Source organism: Chanodichthys erythropterus, chromosome 11 (assembly GCF_024489055.1).
Source record: "Chanodichthys erythropterus isolate Z2021 chromosome 11, ASM2448905v1, whole genome shotgun sequence".
Lineage (NCBI taxonomy): Eukaryota > Metazoa > Chordata > Actinopteri > Cypriniformes > Xenocyprididae > Chanodichthys > Chanodichthys erythropterus.
The window spans coordinates 19,140,228-19,165,819 of record NC_090231.1 but is presented as its reverse complement, the minus strand read 5'-3'; the positions used below and the strand labels follow the sequence as shown (position 1 = coordinate 19,165,819).

At 35.8% G+C, this 25,592-nt stretch overlaps 4 protein-coding genes across 7 annotated transcripts; 2 read left to right on the top strand and 2 right to left on the bottom strand.

Moving 5' to 3' along the window:
• Positions 1-664: 664 nt before the first annotated feature.
• vps33b (VPS33B late endosome and lysosome associated) lies at positions 665-9,135 on the bottom strand. 3 transcript variants are annotated; one of them, XM_067401985.1, is made up of 24 exons: positions 9,110-9,135; positions 8,706-8,840; positions 8,541-8,621; positions 8,340-8,401; positions 8,197-8,246; positions 8,040-8,107; positions 7,904-7,949; positions 7,729-7,823; positions 6,947-7,051; positions 6,759-6,849; positions 6,545-6,622; positions 6,342-6,415; positions 5,217-5,303; positions 5,007-5,097; positions 3,631-3,705; positions 3,458-3,522; positions 3,331-3,385; positions 3,192-3,238; positions 2,895-3,027; positions 2,707-2,780; positions 2,516-2,617; positions 2,339-2,414; positions 1,860-1,982; positions 665-1,327 (listed from the first exon to the last, which is right to left on the bottom strand). In XM_067401985.1, the coding sequence occupies exons 2-24, from the start codon at positions 8,799-8,801 to the stop codon at positions 1,248-1,250; spliced, it is 1,854 nt and encodes a 617-aa protein (XP_067258086.1). In that variant the 5' UTR covers positions 8,802-8,840; positions 9,110-9,135; the 3' UTR covers positions 665-1,247. The 3 variants fall into 3 exon arrangements, with proteins under 3 accessions (XP_067258086.1, XP_067258085.1, XP_067258083.1); XM_067401984.1 differs by having other exon boundaries at positions 8,706-8,853; positions 9,110-9,132; XM_067401982.1 differs by lacking the exon at positions 9,110-9,135 and having other exon boundaries at positions 8,706-9,092.
• A 496-nt stretch (positions 9,136-9,631) lies between these two features.
• On the top strand, positions 9,632-11,101 carry hddc3 (HD domain containing 3). 2 transcript variants are annotated; one of them, XM_067400750.1, is made up of 5 exons: positions 9,632-9,704; positions 9,809-9,928; positions 10,012-10,067; positions 10,239-10,479; positions 10,586-11,101. In XM_067400750.1, the coding sequence occupies exons 2-5, from the start codon at positions 9,814-9,816 to the stop codon at positions 10,714-10,716; spliced, it is 543 nt and encodes a 180-aa protein (XP_067256851.1). In that variant the 5' UTR covers positions 9,632-9,704; positions 9,809-9,813; the 3' UTR covers positions 10,717-11,101. The 2 variants fall into 2 exon arrangements, with proteins under 2 accessions (XP_067256851.1, XP_067256852.1); XM_067400751.1 differs by having other exon boundaries at positions 9,657-9,928.
• Positions 11,102-11,675: 574 nt separating this feature from the next.
• Positions 11,676-17,345, top strand: mfap1 (microfibril associated protein 1). The gene is made up of 8 exons (XM_067400536.1): positions 11,676-11,884; positions 12,175-12,391; positions 12,483-12,615; positions 12,701-12,888; positions 15,679-15,948; positions 16,052-16,211; positions 16,292-16,381; positions 16,921-17,345. The coding sequence occupies exons 1-8, from the start codon at positions 11,803-11,805 to the stop codon at positions 17,098-17,100; spliced, it is 1,320 nt and encodes a 439-aa protein (XP_067256637.1). The 5' UTR covers positions 11,676-11,802; the 3' UTR covers positions 17,101-17,345.
• Positions 17,346-17,429: 84 nt separating this feature from the next.
• On the bottom strand, positions 17,430-18,463 carry hypk (huntingtin interacting protein K). The gene is made up of 4 exons (XM_067400537.1): positions 18,272-18,463; positions 17,886-17,941; positions 17,730-17,781; positions 17,430-17,639 (listed from the first exon to the last, which is right to left on the bottom strand). Exons 1-4 carry the CDS (start codon positions 18,431-18,433, stop codon positions 17,544-17,546), a joined length of 366 nt encoding a protein of 121 aa, XP_067256638.1. The 5' UTR covers positions 18,434-18,463; the 3' UTR covers positions 17,430-17,543.
• Between the last annotated feature and the right edge of the window lie 7,129 nt (positions 18,464-25,592).

The following is a 25,592-nucleotide window of genomic DNA, read 5'->3' as shown; positions in this document are numbered from 1 at the left end:
ATGTAATTAAACCAAAGCCTGATCCTGGCTTAATCTGTCTGTGAAACCCAGCAGGGCCCGGTTGTATAAACCACTTAGACTAGTCTTAAAAGTTAAGACACTAATGTTTTTCTTGAAGTGTGGTCCTAATTTTTAAAGTCTGTTACATAAAAAGGTAGATTGGTGTAATTTGAATTGGAAAAATAACAGCGATTACTCCTTGGTTAACTGCAAGTTGGTCAAAGTAGTTCTTAAGACTGGTTTCACAGACAAGGCTTAGGCTAGTCCTAGACTAAAATGCATGTTTGAGCTGTTTTAACTGAAAGTAACTTGCCCTAACACATCTTAAAATTTGCCAAAGCCATTGTTTTGTCTCAAGATGCACACCAGTAATGTTTTTTTTTTTATAGGTTTTTATATATACTTTCACAAAAGCTACTAAAATGCCTAATCCTGGCTTAGTCTAAGCCCTGTCTGTGAAACCGGGCCTTCATGTTAGTACATTTTGTTAAATAATGGATAATATTAAACATAGCCTAGCTATAAGGTCCCAACAAAGTGTATCATTAGTACCATTCATATTTGTATGCAAATTACTATTGTATGCCACATTTTTGGTTTCATTTTGACTTAAAAATATAAACATAGCTAAACAGGGCCACTTCACTGTGTACTTAATAATAGTGAACTGGAGATCAAAGACTCACCTGACACCAGTAACTCTTTATTGTTCAGTCTTAAATCAGTTAATACAGTTCTTGCCACACTCTGAAGGGTTTTTTTTTTCTATTCAAAAAAATATTCTAAAGTGCAATTTTGTATCCCGTGTTTGCCACTTGTCCATTCATAAATTCAGATGGCACCTGCACAGATGATTAAAGGGATAGTTTACCCAAAATGACAATTCTGTCTTCATTCAACTTTCCTTTTTTCTGTGAAACAATTTTAAAAAAATGTCTTTTGTTTGTTTGCTCATAACCAAAGCTGTTTGGTTATGAACAATCTTCAAAATATCTTCTATTATGTTCTGCAGAAAAAATGGAAGTCACATAGATTTAAAACAACATAAAAGTGAGTGAATGATGACAGAATTTTTCTTTTTGGGTGAACTATCTCTTTAAGACCGAACACATCTTATTGTCATCCCCTCTAACATTCCATTTGTTTTTGGGAGATGTAGATGTCCAGAGTGATTAGTACATATTCTGTACTTTTTGTTTTCCTAGGATTGGTCATAAAGTGTCCTCTTGTGGAATGCTGTGACAGACTCAATGATGGCTATCCAGTAATGCTTCCAGAAGCCGGGCACTGTTTGTGATGGCTGTAGTGATCACTATGAATCTGCAACCTTTCAAATAGACAATTTTATATTAATCAAATATTCAATGTGTTTGTTTCCTTACTAATAGTATTAATATATTATACATAAATAAATATAATATATTAAAGCATACTAATATAATAACTTATATTAACACACACACAAAAAACATATTTACCAAAAAATAAAAAAGTCACTGTTTGGATTTAAATTGGCAAATGCTTAAGAGTCTATGATCGGATCATTATTGCAGTGATTATTATGTTTCTAGCTCATTATATCTTTGGCAACAGTTCTTCTAACACCAATTGATGGAGTGTGTAGTTTTTCATTTCTTAAACAACCATGTAGGAAAACACATCATGGCCATATTTCAGAATGACAATGGCAAGATTCATCAGGCTCAAATTGTAAAAGAATTGTTGGGAGGGAGCATGAAGAGCATTTTCCTATTTAAATCCAAACAGCAATTTTTTGGGGGCCGGGCAGAAAATAATATTATTTAAAATAATAATAAGTAACTATTAAAACACAAAAAATACATTCTGGGATATTTCACCTCTTTCCTTGCCAAGGAACCGGAGCGCAGAGATCTCAGAGAAGGTGCAGCCACCAAGGAACATCACTAAAACAATCCTTTGAGCATCAGTTTTGTTTCTGGCTTCTGAACTACTATTGCCACCTGAATCAAATACAGGGGGGTAAAAGGAAGGCTTGAGTTGATAGGAACAAAAAATGTCATTTTCTAATAAAATAATTAATGATTTTTTATTAAATAATTTTATAAGAAATATCCAGGGTGGCCCCAATAAGTCTTAAAATTATTTGTATTCAGTTATATTAACATAATCTTAATTAAATGCAAAAAAAAAAAAAAAAAAAACACTAAAAATAATAATAATAATAAACATTAAACTGATATATTTTAATAGTACATATCAGCCTAGTATAATAGTTGGGCCTTCAACTATTAGCCTTGAACTCAAAAAGGTCGAGAACCACTGCTTTACACAAATAATATCTTCAGTTTGTTCAAACCTGTTACAGCAAATTCCTGTCCATTTAGCATGCGGGTGACTTCCTCCAGACCGGTCCAACCATCTCTCTCCAGCACCTGTGGCAAGCACAGGCCAGAAGCAAACACTTTAAAATGTTGTTCAGCAAAAGAGAGAAAAAATAATGGCTAACCAGTCAAGGACTTTTTGGAAAGCTAACCTGTTCAATAAGTTTGCAGCTTAGAGGAATATAAGCACCACTAAAAACATATGCCATGTCTCGTGGAACGCGAAGATCATATTCCTCCCCGGACTTTGGTACCTGTACATGTAGATTGGATGATTATGAAAATGTTACACATACTTGTTGGTTATTTTTAGTAATTAAAAAAACTGTACATATTTGCTAACCAGAGCCAGTTTTTTACTCAGAGCTCGAAAATTGCTCTTCTTAGCCAGTGAGGAGAAAGCATCAGTCAGCTTCCCTGGAGAGAAACATAAGTAACCACCCAGTGCATGTACAGTATGTGCGCATTATAGTCAGTAATAAATGTGAGAGCGAGGGAAAAAAAAGAGACTGCACATGTCAAGATTCTCACCTGCAGTCTTGTCATTTACAAGTTTCCCTACTTTACTCTCCATGACTGTCAGTGTTTCTCCGGTTTGCTGTTCTTGCAGCAGACCCAGCTGCTTCAGGTTTGCAAACGTCAGCAGGTGCTGTATACCATAACTCTGAAACAAGAGACAACAACATACAGTAACAATAAATAGAACATAATCTCAAAAACATCTTCAGTAATTTCAGATGATTCACTTACTTAGGAGACATTCTTACAATACGGCTTTATGGAAGGTTATGTAAATGAGGAGTTCGTAAATGTAAACTGTCTACATACCTGAAGGTACTGAGCTTTAAGTGATCGATAATCTTTAGACAGAAGCCCTGTTGGACAATTAAATGCAATATTTAACACAAATTGTAGAAATTAACAACTTGACACATAGAACTTGCAAACAAGAGTAAATCAGTCTCACCGTTTTCTGTGATGGACAACAGGCAAAGGAGTCTAAGGCTGTCAATCATAGACACCTGATGGACAGAGTTTTCTCATTCTTTATATCATAAACATTTAAATTATACCAGTGTCTTCATTTTTCATACCTGTCTGTTGATATGTTCTTCAATGCAGGTGATACATTCACGGACCTCAAAGCCTTCAAGTAAAGCTGGATTTTTATAAAGGGGAAGAAATATAGAAATGGGTATGGTTACAGTGTCATGGTATACATTTCATGTAGAAATTGCATGAGCTCACATTTATCAAGACAACTTACAATGTTCAGTCTTCAACAATTCCTGGAAGTCTTGCTTTGTTTTCTTCTTCATCATGGATTCACTTGCACCAATATCTAATGGAAGAACACAGAAAGCACGTTCTTTTATTTATCTCTAAACAACTGTTTTCAAGCAAAATACTGATAGGATTTGCTCTATTAATGAGGCCAGAGGAAATATTTAACTTTGATAAAAAATAATGCAGTAAAAAAAGTAATATTGTGAAATAATATTAGAAATTAAAATAACTGCTTCTATTTTATTATAATTTATTCCTGTGATGGTAAAGCTGAATTTTCAGCATCGTTACTCCATCATTCTAATATGCTGATTTGCTGCTCAAGAAACATTTATTATTATTATCAATGTTGAAAACATTGCTACTTGATATTTTTGAGAAATTGTGATCAATTTTTCAGAATTCTTTAATGAATAGAAAGTTCAGCATTTGAAAAAGAAATCTTTTGTAACATTACAAATGTCATTACTGCCACTTTCAATCAATTTAAAGGATTAGTTCACTTTCAAATGAAAATTGCCCCAAGCTTTACTCACCCTCAAGCCATCCTAGGTGTATATGACTTTGTTCTTTCTGATGAACACAATCGGAGAAATATTAATAAATATCTTGATGCATCTGGGCTTTATAATGGCAGTGAGTGAGAATCAACAAGTATGAGCTGAAGAAAGTGCTTCCATCCACATCCATCCATCATAAACATTCTCCACATGGCTCCAGGGGGTTAATAAAGGCCTTCTGAAGAGAAGCATTTGTGTAAAAAAAATATCCATATTTAACAAGTTATTTAAGTAAAATATCTAGCTTCCACCAGACCGCTTTCCACATTCAACTTACGAAGAAAGTGTAAACTGACGTTGCGTCAGTTAAGCTTTTTCCATAAGTTGAACAGGGAAGGTGTAGGATGTAGTGTAAGCTTTTTGAACTGTGAGAGTTTTACACTTTCTTTGTAATTGGAATACGGAAGGCGGTCTGGCAGGAGCTAGATATTTTACTTCATAACTTGTTAAATATGGATATTTTTTACATAAACACATCGCTTTGCTTCAGAAGGGCTTTATTAACCCCCCGGAGCCGTGTGGAGAACATTTATTATGGATGGACGTGGATGGAGGCACTTTCTTCAGCCCATACTCATTGATTCCGCTCACTGCCATTATAAAGCTCGGATGCGTCAGGATATTTATTAATATTTCTCTCATTGTGTTCTCTCATGCTAGGATGGCTTGAGGGTGAGTAAAGCTTGGGCTAATTTTCATATGTAAGTGAACCAATCCTTTAATGCATCCTTACTGAAATAAATACTAATTTCTATCAAAACAAAAACTTTTGAGCAGTAGTGTATACAAAACTTACGAAGACTGAGAAGACGATGTTCCTGTTTCAGGCCTTTCAGTTCATCTGCAACAAACGCCTTCATCTGCTGGATGTCCATCCCACGCCGTTTCTGTTACCAAGTCACACATATTTTTTGATTATTGTCACATTGAGAATATGTTAAAATGTGTTCTGATGTCTTTACACTAATGCGTTTTGAAGCACATGACATTTGTAGTAGACACTTACATCATATGCTGTTTGAAGATTTTTGGCCTTCTGACTTAAAAAGCCAAACACATTAGAGAAATGCTCGTTCCTTATTTCATTGAAAACCTGATGAATTAAAACAAGCAGGGTCATTTTTTAAAATAGCCCTCTATAACAAATGTCATTTTAAAGGTGCCCTAGAATCAAAATTTTTATTTACCTCGGCATATTTAAGAGTTCAGTACATGGAAATGACATACAGTGAGTCTCAAACTCCATTGTTTCCTCCTTCTTATATAAATCTCATTTGTTTAAAAGACCTCAGACGAACAGGCGAATCTCAACATAACACCGACTGTTACGTAACAGACGGGATCATTAACATGTACGCCCCCAATATTTGCATATGCCAGCCCATGTTCAAGGCATTACACAAGGGCAGTCAGTATTTACGTCTGGATCTGTGCACAGCTGAATCATCAGACTAGGTAAGAAAGCAAGAACAATAGCGAAAAATGGCAGATGGAGCGATAATAACTGACATGATCCATGATATCATGATATTTAGTGATATTAATTGTCTTTCTAAATGTTTTGTTAGCTTGTTGCTAATGTACTGTTAAATGTGGTTAAAGTTACCATCGTTTCTTACTGTTTTCACGGAGACAAGAGAGCTGTCATTATTTTCATTTTTTAAACACTTGCAGTTTGTATAGTTCATAAACACAACTTCATTCTTTATAAATCTCGCCAACAGTGTGTAATGTTAGCTTTAGCCACGGAGCATAGCCTCAAACTCATTCAGAATAAAATGTAAACATGCAAATACAATACAATACTCACATGATCCGACGCATGTATGCAGTATGCATGACAACCATCTTGTAAACATCCATTTGAGGGTTATATTAGCTGTGTGAACTTTGTAAATGCACTGTATTATAGTCGGGAGCTCGGGGGGCAGGGAGCGCGTAATTTAAAGGGGCAGCAGCATGAATCGGTGCATAGTTAATGATGCCCCAAAATAGGCAGTTTAAAAAAAAAGTCTATGGGATATTTTGAGCTGAAACTTCTCAGACACATTCAGGGTACACCTTAGACTTATATTACATCTTGTAAAAACTGGTTCTAGGGCACCTTTAATAAAATCTATGTCATTCTTACTTTATCTTGAGAGTTAAGCATCACTTTGATACTCTTGTCAGAGGAAGTGACATCAGGCCCAAACTCCACACTGCCTAGAAACAAAATCAAAAATGACAAAGGATAAACTTGAAGATGTCAGAATTAACTTTCATTAAACATGTTTTGAAAAAATTATGATTAAGACACAAAGACACTGTAATAAAAAAAGAATGGTTACTTACCACATTTTATTCTAAAAATGTCATCAACTAATCCCTCATAAACAACTTGAGAGCAGAGAGGAGTAACAAAATCCACATCTAAAATAGTAAAATCCAGAGATCAGGATATAAGTTGCCATTGCATGTGTAATAAAATTATGCAAGCTTGGTTTCCAAAAACTGTAAGAGTAGAGTACATAAAAAGGTAAATGTATTTTCATTTTAATTTACTGACCTCTGTCAATAAGAAAGACTTTAGCGAATTCAGGTTGCTTTGTTCTCTGTTCCCCCTCCTCCATTAGCTCTCTCCAGGATTCATACACCATCTACGTAAAGAGACATATGACATGAAAGACTGCCTTGATTTTCATCCACCAAAATCTGTTAATCTATGAGGTTAAGGTTGTCGTCGCAAATCCTTACCTTGGCACATCTACCAATCCCATAAAACTTTGAGAAGGAACCATAGACAGACTGTAACAGATGTAGAGCACTTCCTCCAGTGGTCACCCAGCGTTGGTCTCCCTCCTGACAAATTACAGAATTATCAATTATAATTTATCAAAAAAGACACTACTGATCAAAAGTCTGGGTTAATTATTATTATTAAAGGAATTAATAATTTTATTCTGCAAGGACACATTAAATTAATAGAGCGACAGTGAAGACATTTATAATGTTACAAAACATGATGTCGATTTCAAATAAATACTCTTCTTTTGAATTTTCTATTCGTTAAAGAATCAGCAGAGCACTGATAATAATCGAAGAAATGTTTCTTGAGCAGCAGATCATCATATTAGAATGATTTCTGAAGGATCATGTGACAATGAAGACTGGAGGAATGATGCTGAAAATTCAGCTTCGCCATCACAGAAATAAATTATATTTCAAAATATATTAAACTAGAAAATAGTTATTTTACATTAATATTTCAAAATATTACTGTTTTTTTTTTTACTGTGTTCATCAAATAAATGCAAATAAAAACACACACACACACACACACACAAAAATCTTTCTGACCCAAAACTTTTGAATGGTAGTGTTGTATATCAATAATATTCCTTCAAGAATAATTTCAAGAATATTCGTCATACAATCATCAAAATAGGTAAAAATCTCACTAAAAATACGCAAACATTACAAATGAAAAGCTTTTCTTAGCTCTACAGATATGTACATAGCATCCAGAACATCATTACCAGAAAGTTATCTCTGAAGAATTCAGGCAGCTCTAAACTCAAGATATCATCATCCAGAGGAAGAATGTAGAAATTCCACTCATCGGTTGTCACATCTATGAATGAACACCAAAGTTAATGTCTGCATTAGGAGATGAATTAACTAAGCTAGAAAAATTAAGCACACTTAACCAACCTCCATAGACTCCCTGCTCCTCCAAAACTGTCTCACAGGCATAAAACTGTAAAAAAAAATAAGTCATAACATTACAATCGGACTACAAAATAAAACTCTTTGCATATTTTAACAGAGTTCTCAGATCACTAGTTACCTTTTGTGGAGTAAATATAATCTTATATCTTCTAAATCTCCCAGCCACCTTATCTGAATTGACTAACTCTGTAAACATTAAGACAAACTATCAAACTATATTTCCTCATGCTTTTTTTTGCATAGATTATCACTACGTAACAGCAAACCGTGCCAACCTGAAATCCACTTCACAGTTTGTATTCGAGGACGTATCAGGAAGCACAGCCTGAGAAAAATATTGAATAGGTATATTTCAGAGAAGAAGCCATGTATGTAACAAAAACCTGTTTTCACTTGTTAATAACTAAAGTTTACTTACTGGTCTGAATTGCTGACAATTTGCTTGAGCTCAACCTTGTACAATTTGTCGACTTCATGTTGCTAAAAAGGCAAAATCAAACATAGACTTGTTCGAATTATTATTGTGTGACTACATGTTTGAATATCAATAATATTTTAAGAAGATATAAATTGCTAGTCGTTCAGACAGGCAAAACTTTATCCTAAAATATCATCATACCTTCAAGATTGTGACATTTGCTATTCGATCAAGAGGGCTCATTAAATCTGCATCAATAAATAAATCCTTCTTCCCTGGCAACTGCAAAACATACAATAGATATGTAAAATGAAGTAAGTACTTCTTTGTATTTAAAGAAACGGTGGGTGGTGGTGGTCATGTCACCTGTTCTAGCAGGAAGATGAGCTGATCTCTGGCCAGTCTTTTGAGCAGAGAGAAATCGGGCAGCTCAGGAGCATCTCTCCTCTCTGTCTGTGCCATATGGAGAGATCCTACCACACTATCCGCAGCTGGATAAACCTGCAAAACATTTCTGTATAACATTAATGTCACTCAGATATGTGGAGTCTGCGTGTGCAGAATGACAAATATCAATCGGTTAGTGCATCTGCTGTCTAAATTTTGAAGCTGGTTTTCATCCAGCAGCTCAAACTGTATTTTTTAACCGTTTATAAACAGACGGAACGTCCAACCCCACATCCCAAGTTAGCCACAATAAAAACATTAATGTTGTTATCCGAATTCGTTTAATTAGCATGTACACAAAAGGCAGAGAATTCGTATAATACCTCGTCCACCTTTTTCCGGAAGTGGTTTTGTTATGTGACGTGTAGTGAAAGTCCGAATCATTTTCGCAAATCGATTCTTTAGAACAGAAAAAAAAAATAATTCAGTGACTCAGTGTAGCATTACTGTGATGACTCTTTCCAATGAAACCATACATGTAAGCACGTTTTTCGATTAGGGTTTTTAAATTACTGTGTTTATTGTAATTTCATTCGATCCGGTTCAGTTGGAGCAAGTCATTTAAAAATCTTAATTTGTTAATAAACAATACTAATTCATCACTTGGCTAAAATGTTTTTGCATGCTTTCATAAAAAAGATAATATTGTTGATAAAACGTTGAACAATAACATGTTAACATTTCTGATATTGGTTTTAAAATAACTTATTATTTTGCTTTAACTGTCAAATGTTTGGTACACAGAAATCATCAACGAATCTTTTTTGTAAACCGGTGAACTGATTCTTTGAACATATATGACTCAATCGAACAATTCTTTCACGAATCGAATTTCCTGACGCTTGTTTCAGTACGGACATAGACCTGCGAACACAATACAGCAGGATTCAATTCACTAACATCATAGACATATATAATGTAATGTTACCCTCGATTTTAATACATAACTTACCTGTATATTCTGACCAAACTATTTATAGACACTATTTATCAGACTGTGAACTCTCTTATTCCTCTTTAAGTAATTATGAGTTCATCGTCGACTGCAGTGCTGCTGGAAACGATAAACTTCGCAGCAGAGAAACATCGTAATCAGCGCCGTAAGGATCCTGATGCCACACCATATATCAATCACCCCATAGGTACTACACCAGAGCACTTAACTGCAAATCATATATAATCCGAATCACTCCAGAAAATAAAGCTGCTTTTCTTATCTTTACAGGGGTGGCAAGGATTTTAAGTCATGAGTGTGGAATCACAGATACAGAAGTTTTACAAGTGAGTCAGATATATGTTTATAGGTGACTTCTAAGGTACAGTTTGTGCTTTAGCTATAAATATTGTAATTTATGAAATAATAGCAAGGGATTTTTTCTAATGAGCCATGCAGTGATTTATTACAGGGGCTAATGGGATTGTATGTGATTGAACTATGACCTTGTGATACAGGCAGCATTGCTTCATGACACAGTAGAGGACACTGACACAACTATTGATGAGCTGGAGTCTGTGTTTGGACCAACAGTGGCCAGAATCGTCCAGGAGGTGACAGATGACAAGTCGCTGCCGAAAGAGGAAAGAAAACGCCTGCAAGTGGAGCATGCGCCACATTGCAGCCATCAGGCCAAGCTTGTTAAACTAGCTGACAAGTTGTATAATTTACGGGACCTCAATCGTTGCACTCCCATTGGTGAGATATTGAAACTGGAGATTTGTGTGAGCATGAATATATATTTATTTACAATCTGTATTTTCACTGTTTGTGTAAGAATTCTGTCTTGTATCTATGTTGACAGGTTGGACGGCAGAAAGGGTTCAAGAATACTTTGTATGGGCATCTCGGGTGACAAAAGGGCTTCGTGGCACCAATGCAGCACTCGAGGAGAAACTGCAGCAGCTGTTTTTGGAGAGAGGAGTGGAGTTCTGATGTCACAAGCCACTGGTTAAAATGATGGGGCTTTTTTTTATTTAACTGATCATCATGGAATTTTCTTGAACCTAAAGGGACAGTTCAGCCAAAAATTACTATTCTGTCTTCATTTACCTGCCCTGATGTTGCTCCAAACCTGTATGACGTTCTTCTGTGGAACACAAAAGGAGATGTTAGGAAGAATGCCATTTCTTTTTGTGTTCTGCTTAATAAATGCATACAGATTTAGAACAACATCAGGGTAGAAAAGGATGACTGAATTTGAATGTTTAAGGTAACTATCCCTTTAATATAAAGATTGTTATTTTTTTTTCCAATTAGATAATTTTATTTAATAATAATAATGTGTATAATACATGCACAAATGTGAAATTCCATTAAAGTTTTGTTAAATGTAATAAATGTTGTTGTGTATTATTATTTCATAAGTGGATCTATATTAATAATTATAATGTAAAATATACTCCCTTTTTTTAACCAAGATACAGTTACTCTTATATAGTTACAATTATTCTTTCTACAGTAAAACTGTTCAGAAGTCTTTTAGACTTGGTACCTTTGGGATAAACCATCACAGTGGTTGTTATTAACAAAAAAAGAAACTTAAAACAATAATAATACAATGACCAAATAATCCTAAAAGCTTCTAACACTGTTTGAAGGAGATAACATATTAATTTGAGCAAGAGGAGAGCATTACTGTACGATTTTAGAGTAGAAAACAATATCTATAAAATGTAATTGGTTTCCATAGTAATTGTTAAAAATATATAAAAGTTAATATTAATAAGAATATGTATAAAAAATATTATTATTATTATTATTATTATTATTATTTAAATGCATCGCTTTTACCTGATTACTAGTATACAGCTGATAAATTATCTTCACCAAAAGAAAAGGACAGGAGAATTGAAGGTAGGAACTACTAAAAAAGGCCAGTGTTTCCGGGGGAGAATTATACGTGCAGCAGTTCCGGAACGTCCATGTTAGTTGATAAAGGACTGTAAACAGGATTTTTACGCAGACTTTCATCGCTTGTGTGTTTTTCTGTTGTAAAGGGACCCGTGTGACCTGTCCAAAATGTCAGGACCAAACGCATTAAATTCCAAGCAGCCGCCGATTCAGTCGACGGCTGGAGCTGTGCCGATCCGCAATGAAAAAGGTATTTGTCGGAGAAACAGTTAGCTTTGACTGTTAGCATGTGTTAATGTCATGCACGAATCATAATAAAGAAAACATTTGAAATTCTTGGTCTTAAACATAACAAAACCATTGTAATTAAACTGATTTGGGTCTTGTCCCGTATTCTGAGTATATTCGTATATTGAGACTAACTTAGTGGTGGTTGTCTGAGAAAACGTGAAAAGAAAATAACATTTTGTCATCTTTAATAACCATAAACACCGCTTATGACAGTATCACCATCATTGTTTTGTTTTTATTAAATTTCAGGTGAACTTTCTATGGAGAAGGTGAAAGTGAAGCGATATGTGTCAGGTAAGCGTCCAGATTATGCCCCAATGGAGTCCTCAGATGAAGAAGAGGAGGATTTCCAGTTTGTTAAGAAGGGTAAAGAGGCTGAACCAGAGATGGAAGTTGAAGAGGAGGAAAAATCTGATCCTCGTCTTCGACGTCTCATGAATCGAGTCTCTGAAGATGTTGAAGAAAGGTAAAGCTTATCCATCTGGGCAAATATATTATTCTTGTACTGGGGATCTGTTGGTGTTAATGCGAAATGCATTATGTCATGTCTTCCACAGGATTGCTAGACACCGACAGATAGCAGAGCCAGAGCTGATTGCTCAAAGCAGCGAGGACTCGGATGAAGGAACCTGGCACCCTGAGCGAGAGGAGAGCAGCGAAGATGAAGAGGAGGAGGAAGTTGATGATGAAGTGGGTCATTTGAACAAAATATTGCGAAGACTTGTATATGTTTCAAATGAGTTTACGTAAAAGTGGTGTTATTTCTTCTGTATAGGAAATTGAGAGGAGGAGAGCAATGATGCGTCAACGTGCACAAGAGAGGAAGAACGAGGAAATGGAGATCATGGAGGTGGAGGAAGAGGGGAAGTCCGGTGAGGAGTCTGAATCAGAGTCCGAGTATGAGGAATACACAGACAGCGAGGATGAAGCTGAGCCTCGGTTAAAACCGGTGTTCATTCGCAAGTAAGTTTCTTAAAATAAATTAATCTAAAAAAGCACCTTTTTTTTTTTTTTTTTTTTTTTTACATATTCGACATTTCTTTAGTGTGTAATGTTGGCCTTTGAGCATGCAAAATATAAACCGTTACAAAGCACAAAGTCCACTCCAAAGGGAGTTATTCTTTATATCAGTAAGTACTATGGATGTGCGCAACGACTAATTTAATTAACGTATAAACGAAATTTTGCAATCAACTAGCATTAGCTTAAAGGTGCTCTAAGCAATGTCACGTGTTTTTAGGCCAAAACATTTTTGTCACATACAGCAAACATCTCCTCACTATCCGCTAGCTGCCTGTCCCCTGAACGCACTGTAAAAAAACACTGTCTCTGTAGTCGCCACAAGCTCCGAAAACGGCAATAAAAACAAACTGGTGCAGCCTGGACCACGAATCATAATAAACATGCTCCAGCCAATAACCAACAAGAATGATTTTAAATGCGTGTTCATGACTGTTTCAGGAAGCACGGAGGGGGAGGGAGGGTCTAGCTAGCCTCTGTTTTGTTTGACAACACTTCGAACGTTAACAGGAAGTTACTCCGCTCAGGATCGCTTAGAGCACCTTTAAGCAACAATAGCCATAATAGACATATTTATTCAAATTAACTGAATCAATAGGCAGTGCAGGACCAATAAGTTCAAACCCAATAGTTTATTATAAACAGATTTTATCAAATAAAAGTTAGTCCATAGCATGTTAAAGGGCATATTGCAGGTTAGAGCCCCAGTGAGTCAATGTATAAAAAAAAAACGTAGGAATTAGATTTTTAAATATAACACATTTAAATTAAATATACTTATAAAATTAATTTTATTAACTTATTCATTTAAAATATATTTATAAATACGCTATTGAGGCTTCTGGAGTCGTTTTTGTGAGAGAATTTTACTTCTGCATCTGAAAATCCCAAACTGGAAGTGACATAACGAGAGAGAGTGCAGTCAGTCTCTGATTGATCTGTAACATCATGTCTCCCGCCGGCAGACAGTATAGTGTTTATCCTTTATTCATTAATTATGTGTTATAAGTTTATTCCATGCCGATTCACTGATAGTGTGAGGATGTATATGACGTCATGAGTATGTAGTTGAGTGAACTTGAATGTACATACATGGCATGAGTGAAATTGGAGTATTACCACCAGCACATAATTCAAAACTCTTTTGAAAAGTGTGAGACTGTATGCTTTTGTGTTAATGTACATAATTTGTATTCGTCAATGTTGAAACTGATTCACGTGAAAACAACAGTGAAGAAACATTGCGTGTGGAAGTTTATTTATTTAATATCATCGTTTACAGGAGTATTACAATGTTGGACTCCATCATATTGCCGGGATGATAATCCTCCGGTCTAAAGTGAACGCTAAACAACCACCACATTTTTCGAAGCAGATGCAGAAGTGAAGTCAAAGTATAGTCTTTGGTCAAGTCCCGTCTCTTCACCTGTACAAAACGCACCCAGGCACGGAAGATAGCACAGTCCTTTTTCTTTTTAACTGTGGACTTGATGTCCTGACAGGCTGGAGTTTGTGCAACCTCCACAAACACAATAATTTAGCATTAACGGTGATGAATTAAAATACAAAATCTACCGAAAACACTCTGAATCATGACTGCTACTATTGAATACTGCAACGCAGTCAATGGCAAACAACTCCCTCTCATGATGTAAAAATGACCCAATATAAAAATGAAAAGAAAAACGTTTTTACAGTCGAAGAAATGGTCACTTTATCTGCTAAATTTGTGCCCTCGTGTCCTGTAAATCCTGCGTTAACTTTTCATATAGTATTTTCATACAAGGTTATATATTCAGTTCAAAAAATGTTTTAACCTGCAATATCTGCTTTAAGGTGTTATTGTGAATGTGAATAATTTTAACAAAATAGAAAATTTGAACCATTTCCAGCAGTGACTGGATGATTTTGAGGTCCATCTTTTCACACTGAGGACAACTGAGGGACTCAAACACAACTATTAAAAAAGGTTCAAACATTCACTGATGCTCCAGAAGGAAACATGATGCATTAAGAGCCAGGGGGGTGAAAACTTTTGAATTAGAAGATCAAGGTATATTGTACATAATTTGTCTTCTGGCAAACATTTAAGTGTCTTCTGTTGCTTCTGAAGGGCAGTACTAAATGGGGTAAAAAAAATCACATTTAAACAAAATTGTGGACATCTTTATCCTGTTTAAAAGTTTCCACCCCACCCCACCCCCCCGGCTCTTAATGCATCGTGTTTCCTTCTGGAGCATCAGTGAATGTTTGAACCTTTTTTAATGTTTGAACCTTTTTTCTCAAAATCATTCAGTCACTGCTGTAAATGGTTCAAATACGCAAAAGATGCTGGAAAACTGAAGTATTTTTGGGACCTGGAGGATTTTTTTGAAGAACATTGGGCAGTTTAACGCTCAGGACAAACAAGGGACTCTTTTTATGTAAAATATCTTACTCAGGACAGTACTAAATAAAAAATAACATGGATATTGTATGTTATATTTTGTTAAAACTATTCACATTTTCACAGGTTCTGCAAGGGGTTCACAAACTTTCAAGCAGCACTGTATACTGTGCTAATACTGAAATACAAATTAATTAAACCTAAAATTAAACTTTAACTTGAAATGAAAACTGAAAATAAAATAAAAGCTAATTCAAAACATTAAGCTTAAAACTATAAAAGTATTTAAGTAACACTGATAAATACAGTGACTTATTCATAAATTTCTCATCAATGTGACATTTCAGAAAGGACAGGGTGACAGTCGCAGAACGAGAAGCAGAGGAGCAAAAACAGAAAGAACTGGAAGTCGAAGCCAAAAAACAAGCTGAAGAGCGGCGCCGCTACACACTAAAGATTGTAGAGGAAGAGGCCAAGAAAGAGTATGAGGAGAACAAACGTACTCTGGCTGCTCTTGATGCTCTGGACACAGATGGAGAAAATGAGGAGGAAGAGTATGAGGCCTGGAAAGTGAGAGAACTGAAGCGCATTAAGAGGGACAGAGAATCCCGAGAAGCGTGAGTACTCATTTTCACCAAGAAAAGACAGTTTTGTTTTACATTACCTTATTCTAGAAAGTAAGTCATTAGAAATCTGACATGGCATTTCTTTAAATTACAGAATGGAGAAAGAGAAAGCAGAAATCGAAAGGTTTCACAGCCTTACAGAGGAAGAGCGCAGAGCAGAACTGCGCACAAATGGAAAACTCATCACCAACAAAGCAACAAAGGGCAAATACAAGTTTCTGCAGAAGTATTATCACAGAGGAGCTTTCTTCATGGTGAGTGATGAGCAGATCATCATTACCTGATTAACATAATTTGTTGTTTTTGTCTGATATACATTTCATCTTCTCTGCAGGATGAAGAGCAAGATGTCTTCAGGAGAGACTTTAGTGCTCCAACACTTGAGGACCATTTCAACAAAACAATCTTACCCAAAGTCATGCAGGTCAGTGCCATATATCTGAATCCAGAAATTAGAAATAAATTCCATTCTATAGCATTAGAGTTTATTCTTCAGATCAGTTTATTTTGAGTGTTGGGTTAGTTTTCCATAGTCATATCCAATGTTAAACACTTAAAATCTGATTTTGGAAATGACCATTGCCAATTAGATCTTAGATTTTGAGATCTGAAGTTGCGATGAAACATAAGTAGCGGCAGATCTTTTCTAATGTATTGTGACGTACATCAGAGTGAAAAGGATTATCGTAAAGGAAAAAAATGCTTCATTCACTTGGTTGTTGATTGGATGGAGGCAGATCGGAATGCAAGTTTGTGGTCAAATGTGAAAAAAAAAAAGGGGGGGGGGGGGTCTTGGGTTAAGCAGGCTAAATAATTTGGGATATTGTCAAAGTAGTTTGTAGCAGCTAAATGTAGTAACTACCTTATAGCAAATCTACTTTACTGTCACATTTTGGGCCAATAACTTTAGTAGTCTAGCATCCATGTTAAGCACTAATATAACCGATTCAATGTGTTTTGTAGGTCAAAAACTTTGGACGTTCGGGACGTACAAAATACACACATCTGGTGGATCAGGACACCACTTCATTTGATTCTGCATGGGCTCAGGAGAGCGCTCAGAACAGCAAGTTCTTCAAACAGAAGGCAGGGGGTGTCAGAGATGTGTTTGACCGGCCCACAGTGCATAAGAGGAAGACATAATCCTGTTATTTATCCTAGAAGAGCAAATTCAGCTCAAACAAGGACACTTTTAAACTCCCCTGTCTCACATCACCCCTGTTTTACATGCTAGTGTTGGAGAAATCTTATAAAGCCATCTTTATTGCATTTGGATTGTGTACATCTAGATAATTTTTCATGTGTACAGAATTCTGACTATTTAGTTTCATTATTTCTAATGTGGAAAAAAAAATGTACTTTTAGTTTTGTGGTAATAAATTACTATGACACTGATATCATTGGTTCGTTTGGAATGCATTACCAAAAAGGCGGCGGGTGCTTCTAAGGAATGAAAAGAGGTGAGTGAGCTGTACTGTTAAAAATGTTCCTTTATTAGAGACTAAATACAGTGTGAAAAAGGTTTCATCGTGAGCAGGGAGAAAGCAGTCCAATGTGTCCATACATCTCAAAGCAGACACATCCACTCAGTTGGTCAGTGCAATCAACGCCTCCACCACATTTCCCATGTGTTCTCTCAGACTGCGCTCCGCCACTGCTCGGGGAATCTCCATCTCTCCCATCTGTAAGGATGACATTATCAAGTTTATTCATTTCCATGTTAAATTAAACAGGTTCATCAATTTGGCATATAAACACTCCTATATACTTACAATGAGCTCCACATCTTCCTTCTTTATCGTTACTTTGGCCAGCTCTTTTTCTCTGTGGAAGCGACAGAAAGGAGTATTGTCATTGTGGCCATGAACCATTATTTCTAAAGCATTTGTTTTATTGTAAAAACAAGATGAGGGATCAAAAGTTCCAACCTTTCCTGTTTCGCTTTTTGTTCTCTGGATCTTCTGTCTCCAATCACGGACATTGCCTTTAAAACACCCGTCAAATACGCATGAAAATTAATAACATCACTCATTTATTTATATTGATTAAGATTATGGAGCAACTATTCTTTTTTTAAGGTTGCTTGGCGACGTAACGTAATCGAACACAATGTTTTAAGTGAGGTTAAGCCTCACTTCTCTCTTCAGAGCTCACTTGGGAGCAAATTTAACTTGACAATATTAACTCCTATCACAATCTGTGTGATTACAGAGGATGCACCATAGTTATGAGTATTAATACAGAAATCTACTGTCGCACATGGTTACTCAGCTAGCCAAGCTATCTTCATTCGCTTCTCATACTTTTAACTCACCGTTTCCAAATTCGAGCTAGATATTTCTTTTTCCTCCGCATAGTCGGTAACCTTTTCCAAATCAGCAGCTCCACTATCATGTTTTCGGGGTTTTTCTGTTGGCTTTCCCGTGCAGTTCTCATCAGCCTCCAGGTCTAAATCCACATCTCCCTCAGCCGCCATGTTTGCTTCTACACGCAGCCGGAACGCAAATCAGCGATGAAAACACCCCGACGGAGATTCATGTAACACACTATGAAGGCTACGATACACCGAAATTATTATTTAAAAAAATAGAAATATAATAGCCTACTCTCTAAACTGTAAATCTCTATAAGGGTCAATAAGGAGAAATCTTTAAAATTTTAAATCTACTTTAAAACACAAATCAATGGTGTGAAATCATTGCTCAGGCTGCCAGGCTGAAAAATAACAAACTTTTCTAACTCTTTGTTTATATATATAAGTTCCCAAGTATGCTGGACACTTGATTGTTGACTGCTTTTCCCACAAAATTATTTTAAGTCATTATGAAATCAAATTTTTTTTTAATGGAATATTGCAGTATTTATTATCGATTTATACGTGCACATTTTTTTAATTCACATGCCTTAAACTTTGATCAAAACCACTTTTTTTTTTTTTTTACTTTCCCTTCCACTTGCAACAGTAACGCTTCCCTTATGACGTGTTTACCGGCGCGAGGGCGGGGCCTAGGCCAAAACGCGGAAGTGAGTTAGCATTTTAGCACCTCTGGTTCCATTGCCCCAAAGTCAATGGGTTTCTTGAATGGGATTTTGTTTAAATTGATTAAATAAGGTCTGTAGTGAATGCAAGCTCAAGACACTTTCATGTTTTATTCTGCGATATAAAATACATCAGTACCCACTCCTGAATTTTTAAAGCTGTTATGTGTCTTGAAAATGACAGTTGCTAACAAGTGGCTAAATGGGACTAAACAGGCAGTCGGGGACATTAAACGTCACCATGCCGAAAAGGTTAACTCAGCCTTGTTATGCTCATAACTGTGTTCTTCTAAATTATTCTAACTCATATGTTCTCGGAAAATGTTTTTAGATAAAAACTGAAAGAGTTGTCAGAGGCTAAGTGTTGGTGACATTGAATTCGAATGACCGTGGTGTAGTCCATTTATAGCCTACCTTTAGCTTTTTGCTTCTGGCAACTGCATTTAGGCTATAAAATTCATAAAAGTTGTGTCTATCAGTGAAAATTATCTTGATTGACAAAACGTGTTATAGTATCATAAACCTTTGTTGATCACAGAGCTCGTTTTTTGCAATAATCCAAAAGCCTATGGGAAAATCCTATTGCGTTTTTGTCGAGGGAACCAACAAGATGCTAACTGCTAATTGGCCTACAACGTGACGTCATCCCCGCACCACTCTATAGCAAATCCAATTAATTCTGTCCAACGATTCAATCAATTCCTGATTAAAAAGAAAGTCATGCCCTACATTTTTGTTCTTGTTCGGGAAGCCATTTCTTGGATGTTTCATGCCGACTTTATAGCCTATAAAACATTTCATGAGACTAATTCAGCTTTTGACTTGTATGTGCATATACAATGTTCAGCCTTTTTTTTTTAGAGAGAGAGAGAAAAAATTAGTTTTTGTAAGTCCTGTCTCTGAAAAAAAAAAAAATGTAATGCTGATTTAAATGTTGATTTGATTACAGTTGCAAATTGTAAGCATCCAGACTTCAGTTCTGACAATGTAGGCCTATTTCATTTAATAAAAGCATGCACACAATTAAACAGCCTCACTTATAAACAGACAGATGCTTTCACCTCACTATTTTTGACCCTTAATAGGTTTACCATTGACAAATACTTAAAGTAACACTATTACTACGTGCCTTTCAGTTCCACCTCCTCAACTTATAATCTGCTTAACAAAAAGGACGCCTTTTCAGAGCACACCTGAAATGCAGCACCTGCTATTCTCTTCTGCTGTTCTCAGTTGAATATGTTTACAATCTTTGAGGAATGTTACAACATTTTCATAGGAAGCCTTTCCCCAACATTACCAGTCTATTTATTCTACTGTACGATTGATCTCTGACAGGCACTGGACTTGGAGATTTCCTCTGGTATCCGGATCAGTGTGGGAAGTGATGTCTTGTCGCTGTTGCTGGGCACAAGTAAGCTTTTCTGCATGTACTGTGTGAGCTTTAGCATTTAGAGATTGACCTAAAATGTAGTTTGATTTTCTAATTTAGTAGGGCAGCACACTTCAGTGAGAATGGGATTGAGCTGTGGCTGTCAAATTAGTGAGTAGACGAAGAGGTCATGTTTTTGGAAAGTATTGGCCTTGCTACAGTATGTCTATGATGACAAAATTTGGAAGGGAAAAATCAATTGTTCCTTCATGCTTTGATTATTTTTTTACTGAGCATATTTGTTCTGTACACAGTAAAATCCCCAGAGTTAAATCAACTCTGCTCAGAGTACATATGGTCCCTCTCTAAATAGTGTTAAAATAACACTGAAGCAGAATTAAAGTTGAGATAATTAAGCAATTAATAAGACTGTGACTGAAGTCAGTTGTAGTTCTTGTGTTTCTCTTTTCTTCAGTGATTCTGCTTGTTAACAGCAGGTGTTCATCACTAATGCACAATCATCACTTAATTAGTTGCTTAATTATATCATTAACTTTAACTCTGCTTTAGTGTTATTTTAACACTATTTAGAGAGGGACCATATGTACTCTGCGCAGAGTTGATTTAACTCTGGAGATTTTGCTGTGTACATAGACCTACAATTTGTTGTTTTTTATTTTCTCCAATAATTTTTGCTGTAAGAATTTTGACTTAACGATTTATATCTCTATGATTTTTATGGTTCCATCTGATGACATCTGATTATATTTTTCAGACGTGATGAAACATGAAACACAAAGTAAAGGTAGTGACAACATTAACCCAGGAAATTCCCAAACAGCAACATAGTGTCAGCCCAGATCCGGTCCACATCTGGCCCTCGTGTAATCCACATGTACCAGATGTGGGCCAGATCTGGGCCACACTATGTTGCTGTCAGGGAACAGAACATTCTCAGAACTTCGGCTAATGTTCTGGCAAGGTTATGAACAAATGTTCTTACAATAACATTAATAGAACATTTGTTTAGATCTGAGCTTTAATAATGTTCTCAAAATATTAGCATTAAAAAACATTATTTATACATCGTTCATGGAATGTTTTTTCTGTGACACTGTAGTTGAATTTTCATCTAACATTTTTAAAAACCTACTTGTTTCAGAATGTTGTTAGAACATTCAAAATTATAAAATGGAATGCTTGTGTTCCTTTAACATTCGCATAACCAAGAAAAAGGATTTAAAACATTAAAAAACTGGATGTTTGGAATGTTCAAAAATAAAATTTTCATAATTTAATAAGAACATTAGCAAAACAACATGTTCTTACAACATGTGTTTGTTAGCTGGGAAACAACATTAGCCTATCTTTTGATCTAATAACATGAAATTAATTAAACCTGTGACTATTAACACATTTGTTGGTCATTACATGAATGTAAATGTTGTTTTTAAGATGTAATGAAACTAAGATAGTAGCAACATTAACCCTGCAAACAGGGAACATTCTCAGAATCTTGGCTAACGTTCAGGCAAGGTTCTATCAAAGTTGTGAACAAATGTTCTTCCAGTAATGTTAATTCTCATAATGGCCAGATTGCAGAAAGCCTCCTATGTGTGTATCTGTAGATGATTGTTTTCCATAATTTCTTCTAAAGCCCATTAAATAACATAGATCAGATGTTTCTCATGGAGCTAGCTGAGTGATTTGCATTGTACGTTGTGCTTTTGTTTGAACAGTGTGCTAGTGTCCCTCTCTCACACAAGGCCCCCAATTATCAAGTGAAAAGACCTCCAGTCATTCTGGATGTTTCACTCTGAGGGAGAGATTAGAGGTTCATTGAATATACACTGTATGCTTTAAAAGACTCTAATTGGTTTAGAAAGGTTCATGCCTGTGTGATGTAGCTAACCAAGGATTAAAGCTGCTAAATTAAACGGTCAGTTCCTAGTAACACATTTGTTGTTGTGCACCTATTTACAGAACAAATAACAAAAAAGAACAATAATGTTAGTTACAAAAATACATTATTTGATTCTCTCGAAACATATTTCATAGTCATGTCCTCTTCTTTTTTTTAGGCCCTATAATTTTTCAGAATAAGACAAACAGTAACAAATAACACAGCTTCATGGGTATTTACATGGAAATTCATTCAAAATGTAACAGTTTATCGTGTAACCATGCACTTATAGACACATATAGACATACATACACAAATACACTCATGTCCATAGAGAGATGAATACAATGCCATGCTGTAATTTGCTGCCACTCTGATAGCTGCATTCTATAAACAGTGTTACGTTATGATTGTGCCCGTCAAAGGTTTTAGCCATATATGACTCTGTGTACCATCAATACTTTGAAAAGTTCTTTCCAGACTGGAATAGTATACAGATAATAACAATATACAATGAACAATAAACTCACTCACTCAAAAGCATCTGTAAACACAGATGTCAAAAAAATAAATAAAAAGTTCCAGAAAAAAAAAAATTTCATGAACCATCTACATATAATGTTTTTGCTAATGTTTTGAGAACATTACCAGATAACTATGAGCGAACATCGTATTAATTGTTACTGGGAGAACATTAGTTTGTACTTAACTTTGAGTGAACCTTATAGCCAAAGAGCCAGAATGTTAGCCAAAGTTTTGAGAATGTTCCTTATTAGCTGGGTTGACAATCGCACCACATTTGAAGGTAATTTATCAAGAAAAATAGTTTTAAACTTAAGTTTAAGAACATGTTGTTTGTGAATGGAAGCGTAAAGGCAACGTTCATTTAAAAAATAGAAATTCTGTCATTATTTACTCACCCTCATGTGCGGGACACAAAATAAGCTATTCTGAAAAAAAGAAAAAAAAAATGTCAATTCAATGGGGTCCAATGTCATTTGGATCACAACGTTCTTTAAAATATAATTCTTTTGTGTTCCACAGAAAAAGTAATGCAGGTTTGGAATGACATGAGGATGAGTGGGCCTAAATGGTTCTGGACTTTCTATTTTGGGATGAACTAGCCTATCCCTTCAAGCATGATTTATGTACGATTTCATGATTTCTTTACCATATGTACGATGTCATCATGTTTATACATGATGCTGAAGGATGGTGAAGAGTTCAAGTGGGACTGTGCTTGTCAGACCCTGCTGTCTGGATTAGTGTGTCACTCTACCGGAGAGAGAAGGTCATCCAGGCTGAGGACTAAAAACTCCAGGATAATCCCAGCACACACCCTCACACACACACTGACCCAAATATAGAGCTACATGGCGCTCTGCATGCTACAAACTCATAACACAGCCCGTGACACTATACAGAGAAATGACACACTATTAAATATATGATGATGTCCACTTCATTATAATCATTATCTTCAACTGAAACAATTTCTCCCATATTGTGCAGACTTATATGTGTTGAAGTGTACCCCCATTTTACATTGAGACTGTGGGGAATGTATGCAAAGGAATGCGGGATTGGACCTGTGCCGCTCTTCCTGTGCATTCCTCCAAACACCCGCTTCATTCGCTTCCCTCTGTTTCTGGGTCAAAGCATAATGACCAGATTATATATGTGGCCTCTATAGTATCAGACAAGTGAGCAGTTGCTGAGGTGTTATTTCACCAGAAAAGGGGGTTCCAAAGTCATGTCTAATTTGTGCGAGAAATCACAAAATCACACGTAATTACATTATTCTGCCCTAAACCGATTAGGACCCTGGAGAAATCCTATTGTGCGTGAGGGTGCTCTGGAGTCGGTGCATTGGAGCGAGGGCCTGGGGGAAGGGAAGGACAGATTGAACCTGCCCCCTCCGCCTGCTGCTCTTGTTGACTAATCTCACTGCGTGAGTACAACTAGGCATCCACCCTTGCTCACAAACTCTCCTGGCACCATTCGATGCTACTGGCAGCTCGGATAGAATATGGGAATACTGTTCGGATGTTCCAACGAGAGAAACATGAGGGTGGGCAGTTGGACATCCGTGGAAACACACCTGCAGAGGAAACTAGCTGAGAACCATTTCATGTAAAGCTGAGGGACTTCTACAGTTAATAACGTGTAGTGATTCACTAGTTATAGTATATACTTTTTTAAATGAGATTTTTTTCTCCAATCATTTTTTTTTCTGGAAGTCTTGTTTTAATAAGCATCCTTGACAAATAAGAAGCCATGTCGACTGCTCAAGCTTTACAACACAGCAGTGTCTACAACTATTTCCTCAACATGGTGGCTTATCAGGTGAGAGAGAGAGAGAGAGGTGGATATTATTTTATAGTGATGAGAGATGTGAGAATGACATATCAGGTGTTTTCAGATGATTCTTCTTTCTCATAGATCTAATTATTGGAACACAAGAAAATCTTTACACAGGCATCAATTCTTCTCTTACCTTTGTAGAACTTACAACTCAAAAACGATTTATGATGAATGTTGAAGGAACCTTCCAATTTCTAATGCCTCTTATCATCATCTTATGCCTCTTGACATCTTCAGTGACTGGATTTCACACTTTTTGGCTTTTCTTTTTGTCCTATAATATGAGTGAAGTTGCCACAGAATGACATTGACGTTGTGTAATAGATAATAGAGCTCATTATATGATACAGCTTTTATTAGTGGAGCACCATGTGGAATATATTTTATTTATAAAGTATGTTTTAAGGCAATAGACTTTTGCTCAAATACTTTAGAACCTAATTTTTCAAGCTTGCAAAGTGATGCAGTTTGTCCACAGGTTGTCGCATAACTTGTCATAATGCTCTGTGATAGTACTCGATTCACGAGCTCCATATTTCCATTTTATTGTTTTAACTATTTAACCCTGCATCAGTGTATTTTCATTTTAAAAACTCAATTTAAGTGACTAGAGGTTGAGTTCAGTGATTGTTGTCTGCATTAGGATGAACAGAAGAGAATAATCCACAATTAAATGATTTAAATGATAATTGCTGTTAAAATTATTGGTCAGTTGTTGTTGTTTGGTATAAACTCCTCTATCAACTGAAACATACAGGCATCATGGAAAGTGCTTTCTGTCAAATGAAATTAAGAGGATGAATGACTCATTCTATCAGCATAAGCTTTAAGAGTCAGTGTGTTTTCATCCTCCTTAATTTGTTCTGAGATATGAGAATCAATGATAAAATATTTGTAAATTAATTTATAAACGAGCAAATGTCATCACTCCTTATTTTCTTATTTTCTAATCCAATT